This window comes from Acomys russatus, chromosome 25 (assembly GCF_903995435.1).
Source record: "Acomys russatus chromosome 25, mAcoRus1.1, whole genome shotgun sequence".
Lineage (NCBI taxonomy): Eukaryota > Metazoa > Chordata > Mammalia > Rodentia > Muridae > Acomys > Acomys russatus.
This window is the reverse complement of record NC_067161.1, coordinates 7,085,325-7,103,733: the sequence shown is the minus strand read 5'-3', so window position 1 is coordinate 7,103,733 and position 18,409 is coordinate 7,085,325. Positions and strand designations below refer to the sequence as shown.

Genomic DNA, 18,409 nt, shown 5'->3' with positions numbered 1-18,409 from the left:
ATGTACTAAAAAAAAACCCAGGAGTTGTGATCCGTGCATTTAATCCCAGCACTGGAAAGCAGAGCGGGAGAACTCCCTGGGACTTGCTGACCACCCAGCTTAGTATCCCTTAGCAACCTCCAAGGCATCAGGAGACAAGATATAGGGAGGTTACGTGAACTACTCGTGAGGTGGATGTCTAGCTTCCACAAACATGCACATGCCCACACATATACATGTAGGGGCACTGGCACAAGCACATGCATCTGTACACACACAGAAGTATGGAAGTACACACACACACACACACACACATACATGATAAATAAGGACACTGTGTATAGGAAAGCGATCTAATCACAGCTGTCATTTGTCCTAAAAGCAAAACATGACTGTTTGTATGTGAAAAACACTTGGATAATGCCTTTTTATGGATACAGTACAGATGGACTTTCTTGCACCTTTCACGTTAGTCCAATGCTCCATAAAACACGGCCTTGGGAATAGTAAACTCGTTTGGCGGATGTGTCACAGTGCCTCTGTTTTCTATCCTGAAACCACTTGAGGAAGAACTCTAGGGAAGAGCACACCAACTGATGGCCCATTCCCAAACAGTCAGCCCTGAAGGCCTACAAACCGGAAGCACTGGAGGGATGGAGGAGGTTGTATTTAGAAATACGGATGTATAGACATATACATTTATACCTGCAGTAACCATTAGTAAAAAGAGGGAACGTGAATTTGAGGGGGGAGTCGGGAAGGGTGTAGGACATGGTTTGGAAGGAGGAAATGAAAGGGAGATATGTAATTAAATTGTAGAAAAAAGGAAAACATTTTATTATTATTATTATTAATTTATTCTTGTTACATCTCAATGGTTATCCCATCCCTTGTATCCTCCCATTCTTCCCTCCCTCCCATTTTCCCATTATTCCCCTCCCCTATGACTGTTTAGAATGAAGCATCTTTTTCACCTCTAAGCACAGACACTGAGGGATCCTTTACTGTAGCTAATGGACATCCTTCGCAGGGTGTGTGTGTGTGTATGTGTGTGTGTGTGTGTGTGTGTGTGTGTCTGTGTGTGTGTGTGTGATAGTATTTGATCTCAGGATGTCTAAGGCTGCTCAGAACATATTTGCTCGAGCACATCTCTGTAGGCTTCTGCACTGTGGTCTTGATGCAGCCACTGAAACACCTCACATGGGTCCGAGGTGCTCTGAACACTCCCGAACGTTGTCGTTGAGCAAACAAATGCTAGTTATGTCTGCAAACGAGTCATGTCTGTTTAAATGGAAGATGTGCCAGCTGTGTTGGCATCATTAGCACCAAACTTCTCAATTAAACCGTTGATACTATAAATATAGCGCACAACTGTCTCAGAAAATGGGCTTGCTTCAGCATTCTTCTTATGGCTCGTTTCACTGCCTTCCAGAACCATCCACCCAGTGCCACCTGCCAAGGAAGCAAACATTGGAGATCATTCCAGGGCATATGGTGTCATTGTTTCATTTAGGGGATGACACATGCTAAGATGGCTTTCTGATCGGTTCGTCTCATCCAGTTCTTATTTTAAGGGAAATGTTTTGTGTAGACTGCTTAAGGAGCGTTCCATGGGTGACATTTGCTTCATGGTGTTGGAAGATGTCTTTTTCAGCCTTCTCTTTCCATAAATAAATGTGCTTCTAGGCTCTGATGCCTGAAATAAATATAAAAGCATCTGCAGGAATGGGATCTTCTGCCCGCAGTTGTTCTTTTGAAGTGTTCACACAGCGGAGGATTCTTTACTATGGAACTTGGTTCACCTCAGAATGGCCAATTTTTCATTTGTCACATTGGAAAGTTTTCTTTGTCTGTTTCTAGTGAGTTTATTTTTTCTCAGCCCTAAACATTGGCACAAATTTTTTTCTAAAGGGCTGGCAAGATGATTCAGATGATAAGGTGCTTGCTGACAACAAGCTTGACGCACTGAGTTCAATGCCCAGTCCTCTGATCTCCAATTACGTGCCTTGATACATGTAAACACACACACACACACACACACACACACACACACACACACACACACACACACACACGGAAGAAAGGAAGGAAGGAAGGGAGGAAGGAAGGAAGAAAAAGAAATCTCAAAAATTTAAAGAATAATTATTTCTTGACTACTAGCACGGACCTTTTGCCATTGAGTCTTCAAATTTCTTGTAATTTACCAACCTGGGTGCGTTGGTCAGAGGAAATAGCCAGCTTCTTAGAATTACTATTCTTTGTCCCATTTTGGTCCTGCCTCGCCTTCATCCAAACCCTGCTATGCTTTGCTATAGCGCAATGCTTGCCACTCCCATGCAGGGGAGAGAGAGCAACACAGACTGGCCTAGGGAGGCAAGACTGCAGTGGCTGTGCAGATTACACAGGCAGGCCAGGGATGACAGGAAAGCACCGGTGGAAACAAAGCCTGCACCGGGATGCAGTCCAGAGGCTTTTGTTTCTTTGTTCAGTCATTAAGATGAGTGTTTGCCCTTTCATCTGCACTGAGGCTAAATTCCCATCTGATTCTTCCCTGGGCCAGATTGCCTGCTTTGAGATAACCCCTTTCACCAGGATTATGGGGAACAAACTATATGTTAGAGAGACTTACACCATTTTCTATGACATCTAGGAAACATAAGAACCTTAAAATAGAGAGAAGGATTCTGAATTGTCAGATGTTCACACTTTCAAAGAAGTCCCAGTCAGGAATTGTTAATGGGCAGTATTCACCAAGACTGCCAAATGTCACATTTTCACACACACACACACACACACACACACACACACACACACACACACACACACACACCACAATAATCAGATTTGAATTTTAGATAAACAGCAAGTATCTTATCTTATGACCTAACTGTTAAGGGGGGCTTAGTTATTCTATAAAATCTGAAGTTTCCAGGGGCTTGAGCAATGGCTCAGAGGTTAAGATCACTGACTGCTCTTCCTAAAGGCCCTGAGTTCCATTCCCACCAACCACATGGTGGCTCACAACCATCTGTAATGAGATCTGGTGCCTTCTTCTGACCTGCAAGTGTACATGCATGCAGAATACTGTATACATCATAAATAAATAAATCGTTTTTTAAAAATCTGAAGTTTCCGTGTGCCAATGGTCAATTGCATTTTATTTGCCCGTCTGGCTATTTGGTAACTGAAAATGTTATTTCTGGCAGTTTTAATAGAGCCAGCCTATGCTAGGGGTGTGGGATGTGTTTGTTTAAGAATATTGTTTAAGATGTGTGGGATGTGGGGGAGGCCCATGCTGGCTCTGCGGCTGTCTGGATGATGGTACAACTTTTGTGTTTCCACTTCCCCTCATGGTCTGGTTACTCCTGGTTTTGCTGTGAGCTCAGAGCTAAAACCTTCATCATATTCTAGTTGGGTATTTTATTATCAAAATCTCAGCTCCCCTGGGGTGTTTATCCCACTGGCTGGTGGAAATGTTGTATAGGGAATGACTAGCCATTTTTTAACCTCTGCAGCTCAGTGCCTTGGAAAACACACACACACACATATACACACAATGCACAATAATCAGATTTGACTTTTAGATAAATAGCAAGTATCTTATCTTATGACCTAAATATTATGAGGGGCTTACTTATTCTATAAAATCTGAAGTTTCCAGGGACTGGAGACACACACACGCACATGAGTAACATAGGATTAACCTCTTGGTTAGCATTTTGTCCTGAGCCCTGACAGGGCACCTTACCTGGTAGACAAAGCTGTAATCAGAAGATAATGAATACACCAACCTTTCTAGCATTTTCTCATTGTAAGCATGTTACTTAGTAATAGAACAAAATAAAATGCATGCTCTGAACTAAAGGAAAGCTCTCTGACTTGAGGACTAATTATTGGTGTATATTGTATAATTTATCTAATTTCTCTTTTTGCTCATGAGATATTTCTGTTTCTTTGCAGCAATTTGGTAAAATATTAGATGTTGAAATTATTTTTAATGAGCGAGGTTCAAAGGTAAGCAACTTGATTCAGTTTGGAATGTCTTAGCTCGTTGTGACATGTCTGTTAGGGACACGGGGAAATAACTGCACTGCTTGAGTCGGCGCCCTGCGAAACGCACTTTAGTGGGAATCTCTTTAGAGACTGCCTCCCATTTCCAAAATATTGGGAAATGTATTGGGTTCCATTTAAAATGTATATGGGGTAATTTTTAATTGCTGGTTTAAATATGTATATATGTAATTACATATCATAAGTTTCCACAGAAAATTACCCATGCCTAAAAAATAATGATGTTGCTACATTTTTTGTTTTTCAGTGATAATTATGTTCTTTATATTAAAAAGTGAGTTGATAGTCTCATGAGCAGGTAAATATGTGATTACTCTGTATTAATAAAGTGCAGTTCTTTTCCTGGGTTGCAGAGGAGAAAAAATCTCATATACACCAATCTTTGAACATAATTTCATTCCTTAATATGTCACAGATCTTCATTTTGTACTGTGCTATTGCTTCTAGTTTGTTTTCTTACTAGGAAACCAAAGTTTAAACCCCCTTTTCCCCAGAGCTGACAAATATTCACAGAAGGCTCTAGGAGAACATTCCAGTACCTACACAGGACATGTAAACATTTAAGACATCCGCTGTGTGTGCTCTACCCATGGCTATGTGTGGTCCCAAATCCACAGCATCAGCAGCATCCAGGAGCTTATTAAAGACATTCACTCTCCATCTCCAGACCAGACCTACTGAATCAAAAACCCAGAAGCTGTCTCAGCAATCCACACCTCCTGAGCTTGTCCTAAGAATGAAAACATGGTGTTTCTCTTTTTCCCAAAGGTCAAGTCCTCACCTGAATATAGAATAGCTTTGCCCACAATTATTTCATCACTGTCTCTGTTGTTGTCGTAAGACCTTCTTTTTTATCTTTATGTACCCTGAGGAGATTCAATAGCCTTATGCAAACACCCCACATAGAAAATGATTGCATAAGAAGTTCCAGCATTTGCTGTGTAGTTACAGAGAAGGATGTTGCATGAGGATAGGCAGAGTGGTCCTAGGAACCAGATGCCCAGATGCTATCACACCTGTAGTCAATCGTCTCCCATCTCCCTCCCATCCTTAGTCTCTGAATGTAGACATTGGGAACATTTTCCTCAGATATAGCTAGATGCTGGTTAGATTTAATAATGCCTCTTCTACAGGCAACTCAGAACAAGTAGGCATCCATGAAGGACCCTAAGCATCACTGGTTTTGTAGTGTGTCACATGGCACCATACTACACTATAAAGCAAACCTTACGATTTATATTCCTTACATCATCTGCCCTCTGCCCACTCCATCCTAAGTAGACTTAACATTGACTGAGTAAGACAGTGTTGATCAAACTGAAGAAATAAAGCTTGAGGACTCGCGTTGCCACATACAAAGTCGATCCAGACTTGTAAGTCTGCAATTCTGCACATTCAGGCACCTTGTCATTCTTTGTCAACTTTAGAGCTATTTTCCATTCTTGTGGTCTGATCTCTGAGCTGGGGTAAGGGAAAGAGGTTAGCCGTTTCTTGATGCGGACCATTGAAATGAGCATTTTAATACTTGCAGAGCAAGGCGAACTAAGCGAAAGATATACTCAAGGCTAAACCTTCATGTGTGGGCTTGGTGGATTCCTGGGAAAACTGGTGAAGATGAAGTCCAACACATTCCAAGTCTCTCTTGTTCTGATGGTCTTTATTATACCATTGCCTTGTGGGTGTTTTTTCCTTCCTGGTTGCTGTGGCGGTTTTTTTTTTTAATTCCTGCCTAATTTATATTTTGTTTAGTAAGATTTTTGTCAGTTGAAGATGTCCCTTTCTGAGAGATGTGTGGGGACAACACTGTGGTATTGTTGGCGGTTTTCAAAGTACAATAGTGGTGCTATTCTTAGGATTTTTTTTCCATCATCTCCTTGATTAGCCTGTCCCTGGTGGCTTCAGGAGAAAAAAAAGCCTTTCCATTTTCAGCATCTGCAGCCTACACTTTGCTGGGTTGTTTTGTTTTTCTTTCCTTTTTTCCCCCTCTTTTAGGTTAGGTGACATCCAGAATGGCCTTTGTGTCTCTCTGGGTAGGAGCGTTCACTTTCTGCCTTGAAGGTGTGGGTCCTGGGTGATGTCATGTCACAGAAATGCCCCTGGGAATGCTGCCTGGGGCAATAACTTACACAGGGATAGCTGTCACATTTGGCATCCCTCATAGGCAAGGGCCTCATTTAGACGAGCATTTCCACCTCAGCCCTCAAGAAACAGAATCATTGTTAGGATCTCATTTCCATTGCTTCCTGCCTCTCCTGGCCAGGCAACCATAACTCCAAAGGGCCAGAAACTCTCCTCTTGGTCCCTTATTATCCACAGGGCACTCCTTGAGACAGAAAACTCAAAGCTGAGTGACAATGACCCTACACTTATGTGTGTGTGCGCATCCACAAGCAGTATCTGTAAAGTGCTTTAGAAACACAGAGCCTGAATATTTTCTATATAAATGGACACTAGAGGAAAGGAACAACTTCAAAAGGAATGACGCACTTGATCATCAGAACATGCATGGGGTAATGAATTACACAATTCAGTTATTCTCTTAAAAGGTATAAAAATCATTCCTTTGCTTCTAAAATGCTTTGTTTTCTGGAATAAGTCAGATGTAGATATTCTCCATTATACCTAAGGAATGTGCAATTTGGTCTTTTATTGTGTGTATATGTATGGTCCGTATGTATCTATGGACCAGTTCCTCTTCAAGTAAATTATTCTTGAGCAAGACAGACATATTCCTAGACCTTGGCTTTCCTTCAGCAACTGCCATAACCAGGGGCAGCTGAAACTCTAAGCATGTGGTGGGAGGTAGGGAGGCTTCTCAAGAGGAGGAGCCAAGCCGAGGAGGAAGGAAGAAGGAAAAGAAGGAAGGAAGGGCAGGAGGGAAATGAAGATATCTCACAAAGAAAGGCTATTATGCAAAACTAATGGGAAAGACCGCAAATGTGAGGCTCTTAGTCATGAGGGATATTAATTTATATGGCTCCCTCAACGTCTCCCTTGCTCTACACATGATTTCTCCGCATTGGAGACTGGAAGAATTGAATTTTCATTTGTAATAGAATGTGTGAATTCCTCCTTCCAGGGAGCTTTAGAATCTTGATTTAGGATAAAGCAAACAAATAAACAACAGCAACAACAACAACAAAAACCCCAACCAACCAACCAACCAAACCCCGAAAGAACAGACTATCCACATGAGTGCCCCCGAAGACAATCTACCACTTGAAGAATCATTATCAGAAAGGAAAAGTGAGTAGGATACAAAATAGTGAGAATTTATAATTCTCTGGAAGGCGTTGAGGTCATCAAGTTGCTCTCTAGGGCTCTATGTTAGGTCACCTGGCCTGTTCCTTATGTCCATCGGCCAGCACAAACCCTTCCTCCAGGATGCCCTCTTCTCCCAGCTCTGACCACCCATCCAAACAGAACCTGAGAAGGCACGTCTCTCAGTGGGAGGGCATCTGACCACAAGCTGAACTCTGCCTCCTTTCTTTCTTCCCTCCTTCCCTTCATCCCTCCTTCTTTCCCCTTTCTGCCCTTTCTTCATTTCCTTACGTCCTTTATCTTTCATTCCCTTTTCCCATCTTCTATCCCCTCATTCCTTCCTTTCCTTTAGTGTTCTTTTTAAATTATGCAGTACTAGCAATTAAGCTTAATACATTCTAGACAAGCATTCTGTCATCAAACCACACACCAAGACCCCTATTATTTTTGTTTGGACACAAGGGTCTCCCTGAGTCACTTAGACAGACCTTGCGCTTAGATAGACCCAGTGTCCCAGGTATTGGGTTGACCGCACTGTACTGCCCCTCTCTTCAAGGCCTGTCTTCTTACACTCTTCATTTTTCCACAGCAACATTCCATTTTGCCCCTATCCATTCCAAGACAGAGAAAAATAATCATATTTTTAAGAATGGCAAGATATGAGGCACCAGAGTTCGTGTGCCTCACATTTGACCATGTCCCCTGGATGAGGAGACCTGGTGGCACTCAGAGGAAGGACAGCAGGTTACCAAGAAGAGACTTGATACCCTATGAGCATATACAGAGGGAGGAAGTCCCCCTCAGGAACAGTCATAGGGGAGGGGAATAAGGGGAAAATGGGAGGGAGAGAAGAATGGGAGGATACAAGGGTTGGGATAACCATTGGGATGTAACAAGAATAAATTAATAAAATTTTTTTTAAAAAAGGACACACACACACACAAAAAGAATGACAAGATACTGTTTCCTTTAAATCTTGACCACAGGATAGGCCAATAGAAACTGCCACAGCATCTCATCTCTCACTGTCAGAAGCATCAGGACTCAGGGCTTTAGAGATAAAACACCTGACAACTGAGATGGGCAGGTGACCATTTCTTTAGTCCAGATGGCAATTTCCATATGGGAGTTCTAATCATTTTCTGGTGCCCCCCAAAAAACATATCATTTCTGCTCTGGATGGAAGGTGGAATTTTCCAAGCCTGCTGGATGTTCAGAGGACCATTTCAAGGACAAGCTCTGCTTTGACCCTAACCTTCACAGGTCTCAACATGTCATTCAACAAGTCTTTACGAGTCATTCGGCACCTTGGAGTGAGGGCTACCCATGGATCTTTCCTTTCTTGATCTCTGCCCATTCTCTGTAATGGCTCCATTTTCAGGTCTTCTTAGCCTGCATGATGTGCATTAGGCCAGTGGCTTTGCCTTGGGTTCAAGTGGAAACTTTAGGAGTTTCCTAGGACAATGTTTCCCTCTATGTTCTTTGTGGTGCTTCAGTAAGAGAGAGACTTCTGACCCCAAGAGAAATGACAACATCCTTTCCTCCATCCACGAAGCAGCAAATATAGATTGCCTTTTCTTGCCTGAAGTGAGGCTATACATTCTTTATTTGTCTTACTGATTCCTAAGCCTTGGATGCTGGTAAACTCAGGCCCACAGGGAGAAAGAAGGTGGCTGAGACATCTTGGGCACATGATCTTAGCTGTGTCCTTCACATCTATGCACAAAAGAAGAGAGCCATAATTCATCCTGCCCTGCTGGTGTCATTTTCTAAAGCAGTATAACTTTCTACCTATTCCAACACATAAAGCCTTGTTTCTGTGGGTGTGTAATAAAGAGAGAGAGCATGAAAACCCAGCCATGGGATCATGTCGGTGAGTTTGTGAGGCAAAAGGATGCTTGGTCTCCACTCAGGCTTCCTGACACGCAAACCAACATGATGCCCAGGAATCAAACCATGAGCGTGCTTCTTTCTCTTCCTTTCTGATGTGCAGCTGAATTTGTGGACAACAAGCCAGGAGACAGAGTTGTCAGATACAGCAGCCGGTCCCCTCACATTCTGTCCTTTGCCATTAAAGAAAACTTTGTTCCTCTCTTACCAAAACTAGAATACTATTAGCAAGTAGTTCTGTGCACCCAGATTAGGTAGGCAGCACGTCACGTGCGACACTTTTACGGAATATGTCACTGTCTATTATTTAGACCACTCAGGCATGTCCTACTTAGGAGTTTTCACTCTGGGAAAAGCAACGAGAAGGCATTCAGCCACAGTCACTACATCTGATCCTTTTCTGTGTCTGGTACTCAGACACATCCATCTCCTGGCACCTGAACACATGCACAACTCATTTCCTCCACAGACAAGCCAGTTTTACAGTGTCTCCTAGCTACTGAGCCCAGCAACACTTCTCCGAATAGTCCTCAATTATGAGGTCATCATAGGTACCAACTATAGGACACAGGGCTATAACAGATGGCAACTCACATTCTGCATGTATAATTATTGCACATTTGATTTGTAAAACTGAATGCCATCCATGAGGATGGAGCAGGTGTCTTCACTGTGTGTCAGGTTTATTCCGTGCAAATTGGTAGTTGCCCACACAGTGCAAAATTGCTCCCAACTTACACCAATGTGGTGGTTGTGTGGACCCAATGTACCCATATTATTTCAAAGGTTGGTGTATGTATTTCTAAACAAAATGTAAAATCAGTGTTTGAGGATTTTACAAGTAATAGGTCAGATTCTCTATACTCATCATAGAAACAGTGCCAGTGAAAAATAAAGGTGCATTTTGACAATATAAATTAGTGGGGTTGGTATTAGAAGCTGAAATATTAAAAGCAAAACCTGTACTTGTGAAGAAACAAATGGTATATTTGGCATTTATCACTCAAAGAAGGGGTCAACTCTGTACAAATTACCCCTATCCGGAAAATGTCTTAACTTTGCTACTGTTGATATAGCAAATGACTGCCAGTGTAGTGCCTTAGAACTGTGTTTTCTGTTTGATAAAATGATGTAAAAGGTCAAATTTCAATGTCTTTTATTATTTGGGGGAAGGGGAAGGGAAAAAAAACAAATGTAGAATTGTACTTGCTTATCTATATTATTAACCAACAAAAGTTTATTTCTGTTCATTTCATGTGATTTTTTTGTTTTGTTCATTAGAATCACAAGATCAAGATTTATTATTTAAAAAAAAAAAAAGGTCTTTCCTTTTTTTTTTTTTTTAGGCTTGTTACTTTTATTTTTGAGAAGCAAAGGCTGTACAGTTGACAGAATTGAATAACCCTAAAATTGCATGAAGAAGAACTGTTCTTAAATCCACGCAGCATGATTCCGTAGGCAATGTGACAGGACTTGAGCATTCACTGTTGAATTCTGTGCACACTTTCTTTTTTGTTGTCGTTGTTGTTTTGTTTTAATTTGCATGTCAAGAAACTGGTTCCCTTTCTTTTTCCTTGTTATTTAATTTATTCTCTGTGAAGACACTGTACATTTATTTTTATCTCATTTTCTTTTTGGTTGATTTCTTTTCTTCCATAGCGGTGTTTAGAAAGGTATCTTTCGTTTGTTGGTTTGGTTTTTGTTTTCATAGCCATCTTTAATTCTTTAGGGGTTCCAGCTAACGGGTGACAGGGAGAAAAACAAAAAAAGATCTCGTTCACATTTGTTGCTTAATGACTGCACATCGTAGTGTTTTTTTTTTTTTTATAATTTCTCTAATTTGCATGTTACAGAACTGAAACCAGGACAAGAAATAGCAATAAAAGCGAGAGAACTCTGCCAAGTGGTCGTTGACTGAAATAATAATCTGCATGTTGTTCTCCTTCTCCCTCCTGCATGCAGGGATTTGGTTTCGTAACTTTCGAAAATAGTGCGGATGCGGACAGGGCGAGGGAGAAATTGCACGGTACCGTGGTAGAGGGCCGTAAAATCGAGGTGCATGTCCAAAATATTTTCCTTTTCCTCTTTTTTTTTTTTTTTTATTTATAAATGTCTGCTTCACGCTCATTCGTCCTTCCAGGTGCATCATTGGTGTCTCGTGTGTGACCCTACTCCCTTCTCATTATTTATATATATTTATATATATATATATATATATTTATATATAAAAAGGAAAACTGGCTTTACTTTTTTGTTAAACTTTACTTTACATTATTCTTTATATTACTGCTTGAGAGTAGACGGCAAAGAGAGAAATGAAAGGAAGGTTAATATGAAAGGTTTTTGTTTGTTTGTTTTAGTTTATTTTCCATGTTTTATGAACGGGTGCCGTAGGATCCAAAGAGGACACAGTATTCAAACAAAACCAAATATAGCTTTGTTTTGTTTTGTTTCTTTTTCAGTCCACTTAGGGTTGAAGAGGGATCCACAGTGGTTTGCAAATTAGACCAAATTTCAAAGGCGATAATCTTCAATATCTTAATACAGATAAAAGAGAGAGAGAGAGCGAGGCACTTGTTATTAAATCTCTCACTTAGAAAGAAAAGCCAGCTTGAATTTTTTGCATTCTTCTGATTAGACATTGAATAAGCAATCAGGATTTCCCATTTCAGCACATGGCCCCTTGATTGGAAATGGAGACCTCACATTCTGACATTTAGTAACCTACCCTTTGTGCCACTGGGTTCCTCTTCAACACAACCAAAGGGTCATATATGTTAAATCTTAAAACGAAAAAAAAAATTACCAATTAAAAATGCTTCAGTCTTTGGAGTAAGATGTCGCATATTTTGCCTTTTTATTTTCCCCCCCTCGACGGTAACGCTTAGGCCCCTCACCAAACTCTCAGTAACCATGGTAACTGTATACAAACCCATGCTGGCGATGGTGGTGAATGGTAAGTGACGAAGTCCATCTGCCGCTTCACGTATTTAGTGCTGATATATCTCTATACATATCTCTCTACCACGTGAATTTTTTTGACTTGTTGTATTAAGTTTTCTTGATGCTCTATTTTTTTGGGTCTTTGGTACGCCTGTAATTGAGTGTACGTTCTAAGCTAGCCTGGGAGGCTCTGACTGGACTGAGTTATGACCAGAGCACATCTTACTCAGATCGTTAACTCCATATTGTGTTACACAATGCACCCTCTCCTTTATCCTTTCGTTAGCTGTGACTCTAAAGCTTGAATGACTCGTTAATTCTTGCGATGTAAGAGGCTCTTGTTCCAAGTGTTGAATGCTAGATGTTGCTTCCCAGTGGTTCCCCTCCCCAAGTGTTGCACACGGCTTAAACCTGTCTGTCCCTTTCTTTGACATTTATGTCCCCTGTACTTTGTCTTCTCCCTCTTCTCCACTGCATGCCTCCTTCCACATTAACTTTACTTTCTGTTTAAAAAACCTATCTCTTGTTTCTGTGTTACCATGGAGCACACGCATGCTTTTAAATCTTCAATTATGCAGTATCTTTTAATTTGCTTTTACTGTCTCTTTATTAAACTTTTAAATGAGATGACATTGCTTTATTGAAATGATTCGTAAGTTAAATTGGTTATGGAGTAAATGTAATTATAAAAATGTATGGTTTTTTGGGGGGGGGTTGTGCACCTATTGTCATTTGTAAATTAAAATGCATTTTAGTTTTGCTTAAGTTTTTGGTTTTCGGTTTTTGATTTTAATAAATAATCACTGCCATAATGCATGCAACTAATTGGATCATGGGCTGGCCTTGGCATCGAACTCACTGGAGTTTTCTATGTGTGTAGGTGAATAACGCAACAGCACGTGTCATGACTAACAAAAAGACTGTGAACCCATACACCAATGGTAAGTAGACACTGCCTTTCACCAGACCACAAAGCTCTTTAATCAGGGAGTCTCTTTCCTTTTTTGTTTTACTCTTTGAACATTTTTATACATGTGTACACTATATTTTTTAATCATATGCACTCTAACTGCCCCCCATCCATTTTTTCCCAAAGAATCCCCATCTTATCTCCCACCCTACTTCATATCTGTCTTTCTTTCTTTCTTTCTTTCTTATTTTTATTTATTTATTCATTTATCATTTCTTGAACAAACTGATTCCAGTTAGTGTTGCATAGGATGATCCACCGTGGTCTTGAAGAACCTATCAGTGGTCAAATTCCTAAAGAAAAGTGACCTTCCCAGGCCCAGCAGCCACAGACTGCCAACAGCTCCTCCACCAGGGACAGGGCCTGAGGAGCCTCCCTCCAATCTATGCCTGGATTTGTTTTACCTGTGCAGGTCTTCTTGGCCAGGCAACCACAGCTGCTGTCAGTTCGTGTGCAACATTTGCCACACTGGCCCCACATGGCTACTGTTTCATTGCTGACCGGCTACAGTGAACTACCTCAGAGATGATTTCCACAGCCAAACCAATACGGTTTTCAAATTCAGCCATCCCATCTCTCTAGAGAAACTCTCCCCCAGGCCTGACAACAGCCATGACTTGCATCACATAATTTCTTGTAACTCTAGGAAGTGAGGAGCGAATAAAAGTCTTGTTTGTTTGTTTGTTTCTTAAATCCATATCTTCTGAAGAGTTTGTCACTCTTGGAAGTGTAGTTACAGAATTTGGTTGGGGATTTCATATTTGTCGGAGGTTAAGGTGTTTTGAGGAAGCCGGTGGCTGAGCTCCATGGGAAAGTGGCTGTGTAAATGCGTTGTTCTTTCCCAAGCCGGTATCCCTGAGTGCCCTGGGGCCAGCCAAGGCTATGGATGTGTACGGCAGACCCGGTTAGCACAAAGAATTTCTGTGGTTGCCAGGAATATTCACCAGGGCTTATTATTAAAAAGAACTGACATGCAGCTGTGGATGTAGCTCCGTGGTAGGGTGCTTGGCTAGCATGCGTGAGGCTCTGGGTTCAATTCCCACTGTCACCAGAAAACTGTGCCTCACATTTATATGAACATATTTATTAAATAGGTTTCCCGTGGTTGGATTCATTCCTCCTTCTCAACATACAGTGTAAGAAGGGAGATTTCTGATTTACGTTAATTAGGAAGAAAGATGACTTAGCAGGTAGCAGAGCCGAGCTTAGATCCCAACACCCAATTGCAAGCCAAGTGTGACTAGACACCTGCTTGTAAGGGCAGCTCTACGGAGAGCGGAGGCAGGAGGATCACTGCAGCTACCTGGCTATTAGCTTAACTGTAGGTTCAATGAGAAACCTTGTCTCAGAAAGAAAAAGGCCAGAGAACTGTCAACTAACACTCAAGGTTCACTTCAGGGCTCCTAACATGTGTAAATGGACACACACAACAGTCACATACATACATACACTTTAAATAAATAAATACATAAATAATAAGTAAATAGAAATGAGCCAGTAAGTTAAAGTATAAGAACTTGATAGAACAGTATGGCCATTAAAATGAGCAGTATAAAGGTAATCGTGGGATTGTAATGAGAAAAAAAGAAAAGAAAAAGAAAACCTGGATAACGAAACTAGTGTCTACCCTCTGATCCCAGCTGGGGCAGTTATTTTACCAAAACAGGGATGCCGTGTTGAACATCAATTCACGAAGCATTTTTCTTTGGCTTCGAGGTTTTAAAAATAATGTAACTTTATTACAGACAACCAGAAAGTGTATGAAATTTCTATTTTTAAAGTTTTAATTTCACATGAAGCATACTTATTTTAAGGCAGAAATCGGAGGAAGCAAAGTGAAAAATGTTTTGGCTAGCACTCTTGCCAGCCAGGCTTTCTCTCTCCCTCCTTCTCTTTAGAAGAAGTCACTGTTACAGGCTGCTATCTATAATCAATTTTGCATCTCGAGGCATAGACATACATAGAGACATAGCTCTGTGTGGGTAGTATTCGCAGTGTGATCTACATGTTCCTAACATGAACAGCACTGTGGTATGCATAGCTTTTAATCAGCACTGATGAATCAAATTAGACTGCTGTAGACACAAATCCATACAGATGGAATCATTTATTTCTCACCGCTATATAGCACTCCACAAGTTGATTCAGATCTTTCATGTTCACTGACAGTTCGTTATTTTTGTTTTTGTTTTTGTACTATTACAAACACATTAGCGCTGAAGAGTTTTTCTTTTATTGTTTCTGCTGGTGGCAGCCAATTTGACTATGTTAGTGTGTTCTCCCCTTTGAAAGTAATGCTGTTAAGTGGGTGTATCCCCTTAATGTAACATGGGAAGAACAGAGGAACAGTTTATTGTACTGTCCAGTTTTCCCAGCCTCAGCAACCGAGGACACGCCCTTGTACTGTACAAGTAGTTCTCTGAGTGCCCAACATCTCTGAATTACATGTTTATGAGGATTTTTCAACTTGGTTAAAATTCATAGCTCTCTGCAACTGGCAGGCGTTCAGACTGGCATCCACCCAGATATTGTACACTCAAAAATTCATAGCATAGCATGTGTGTGTGTGTGTGTGTGTGTTGCACAATTGTAGGTGTGCTTGCATGCCCGGTAAAGATATTAAAGTGTGTAGAGTAAAACAGAAAACTAACAAACAAAAAGTAGACTGGGGGATGGCTCAATGGGTGACGTCCTTGTGAATGAGGCTAGGTGCGGGGTCCACGTTTGAGATACGGGAAGATGGGGGATTCTTGGAGCAAGCTAGTTAGCTAACTACATGAATCATGCAGGTCTGAATTTGGTGAAAGCCCTTCCGTAGTAAATAAAGTGAAGACAAATGAAGGCAGACAGGATCACAGTGGCATCACCCTCTGGCCTCCATGTATATATATAACTTAACACATACACTTACATATTCACATATGTGCAAACACACACATATTCACATGTGCATTGTACATACATATCTAGAAATGTAAAACAAAGAAATCAAATGTAATTCTATAAGCCATGTAATGTATTTTGAAGGAAGAGCCCTTTTTTAAATTAAATTATCCAGATTACATCTCAACTGTTATCCCCTCACTTGTATCTTCCCATTCCTCCCTCCCTCCTGTTTTCACCTTATTCCCCTCCCCTAGGTCTATGACAGAAAGGGACCTCCTCCCCCACCATATGGTTACAACCTAACAAGTCTCATGCTGGTAGCCTGCTTATCCTTTCTCTGAGTGCCACCAGGCCTCCCCACCAAGGGGAGGTAGTCAAATACGGGGCACCAGAGTTTCCTGATCAATTTCATATCCAAGGAATGTAAACCAACTCACATGGGAATTTTAAGCACAGTTCAAAGCCCATTCGAAAGAGCGGGTATCTCTGTAACCGTATGTGTAATGTTTTAAAGCAGACGTTTCGAAGACTGTGCAGCAGAATGAAGCCCTTAAAGACAGTACCATCAACCTTATTTCAAAGAGGCTGAAACAGAGAAAATAAAGTAGTTAATGGAGCCTTTTCTTTTGCATATGAACTAGAATTTTCTACAAATTACAATCGGATAAGATTTGGAAAAGGCCCTCAAAATCTTTAAGAGGGTATTGGTTTCGGAGAGAATATATTAATGAAGCTTTGCGTTATGTGATAAATGCCTGGCATAAAAAGGAAAGGTCCATTTTAGCTGAGAATATTGAAGGGTCCCTGCCTCTGCAGTGGAGAGCATCACAGTGGCTGGGTATGTGGCAGAGTCCATTCTCCTTATGGCAAACAGGAAGCTGAGATGGACCCATGAACCACAAATAATGTTCAAAGGCACACTACTTGAGGTCACCTGCTAAAGATCCTGCATCTTCCACCTTTCCCCTCCTCCATCAAATGCCACCATGTAACGAATCCATCCAGAGTTTTAGCACATTATCTGTGTCTAATCTAGTCACTTCCCAACCTCATCAGCTGGTAAGTGCACCCTAGATACACAAACCTATGGGGAACATTTCATATTAAAACCATCACTGAGAAGATGTCAATACCTATGCAGCCATTTTGGAATAAGAAAGTTACCATTTTGAGGTTCACTCCTTAGTTGATTGACTTATAAACCATAGAAATAATACTTTCTCCAAAAATTCTAAATTGTCAGACTTTGAATTTAGTTGTCAATACTGTGTTTCTGAGCTCCTTAACTCGTATGTTTCCTGAGATTTCAACTGCTCCAGGGTCTCCATGATGTCTCAGACTGGTCTTAGTGCAATGAAAGCCATGTGGCAGGACGGTCTGCAGCAGAGGACTGTGGCTAATACCTGTGTGGAAGCTACAGGAGCTATTCCCATGGTGTCATGACCTATGCACATGATAGGGGACAAAGAAGGAGATAGAGAAATTTTGCAAATTCCACCTGTCGGAACGCTCCTCAAAAGAGGGAATTCGATTTTTCTATTTCTCTGTTTCTCTCAGAAGCATGTTTGTGGCTAGAGGGGGCATGGGAGGGGGGAGAGGGAAGCCCTGTATTCATTGGATAACAAACTGAGAACTGGATTTGGAGGGATTTCTTGAAACTTGGCAAAGTGCACCTGTTAGATAGGAGTTTTGTTTCCTAAGAACTTTTTCCAAAGCTCAAATTGGGCCAAAAGACCCAAGACCATGGAGATATGCAGTTCTTGCTTCCAGTACGAGCTGTGCCAGCGACCACTGACACGCGTCCAAGCTATTCAAGTTTCCCTGACACGGTTCTGTGTGGTCCGAGCTAGACATACATTGGAACCAACACCTCAGGTGACTGGAATCTTCCGAGAAAGGAAAGTGCCACCCTGGTGCAAGGCAGAGACAGTGCCCTCGTTTGACTGCTTGCTTGTGCATCAGCAGTATTTAGTTGCAGAAAAGCCTCAATCTCAAGTGGTCATCAAAGACTCAGATGCTAAACCGTGCTGGGTCCACAGAAACAAAAGAGAAAGCAGAATCTCAGAAACTCAGTCTCGGGTTTTTTTTTGTTTTGTTTTGTTTTTTTTTTCTTCCATTCATTGGGGGTATTTGTTTGTCTGTTTCCTTTTTAGAATTTGTTTATTCTTTGACTGTATCATTCATGTATTTGATTCATTCTGGTGACACCCATGTTTATTTCCTCTCTTAGCCTAGCCCCACCCCACCCTTCTACCAAGTCCCCCCCCCTATCTGTCCCACTTCCTTGCTTTGTTTGTTTGTTTGTTTTGTTTTCAGTTTAGTTTTGTTTGTGGCCACAAGCAAGGCCATATGTTTGAGTAGGAGTGTGGAGCTGCTCAGTGGAGCCAGAGTAACTCAACAGTGGCTTCA

At 41.3% G+C, this 18,409-nt stretch overlaps 1 protein-coding gene across 1 annotated transcript in view; it reads left to right on the top strand.

The window, feature by feature from the left end:
* Window positions 1-18,409, top strand: part of Rbfox1 (RNA binding fox-1 homolog 1) — a 137,883-nt gene that overhangs the window by 17,038 nt on the left and 102,436 nt on the right. The window contains exons 4-6 of the mRNA XM_051168095.1: window positions 3,940-3,993; window positions 11,164-11,256; window positions 13,025-13,085. Of these exons, the coding sequence (XP_051024052.1) occupies window positions 3,940-3,993; window positions 11,164-11,256; window positions 13,025-13,085 (208 nt within the window). The remainder of the gene's footprint in view (window positions 1-3,939; window positions 3,994-11,163; window positions 11,257-13,024; window positions 13,086-18,409) is intronic.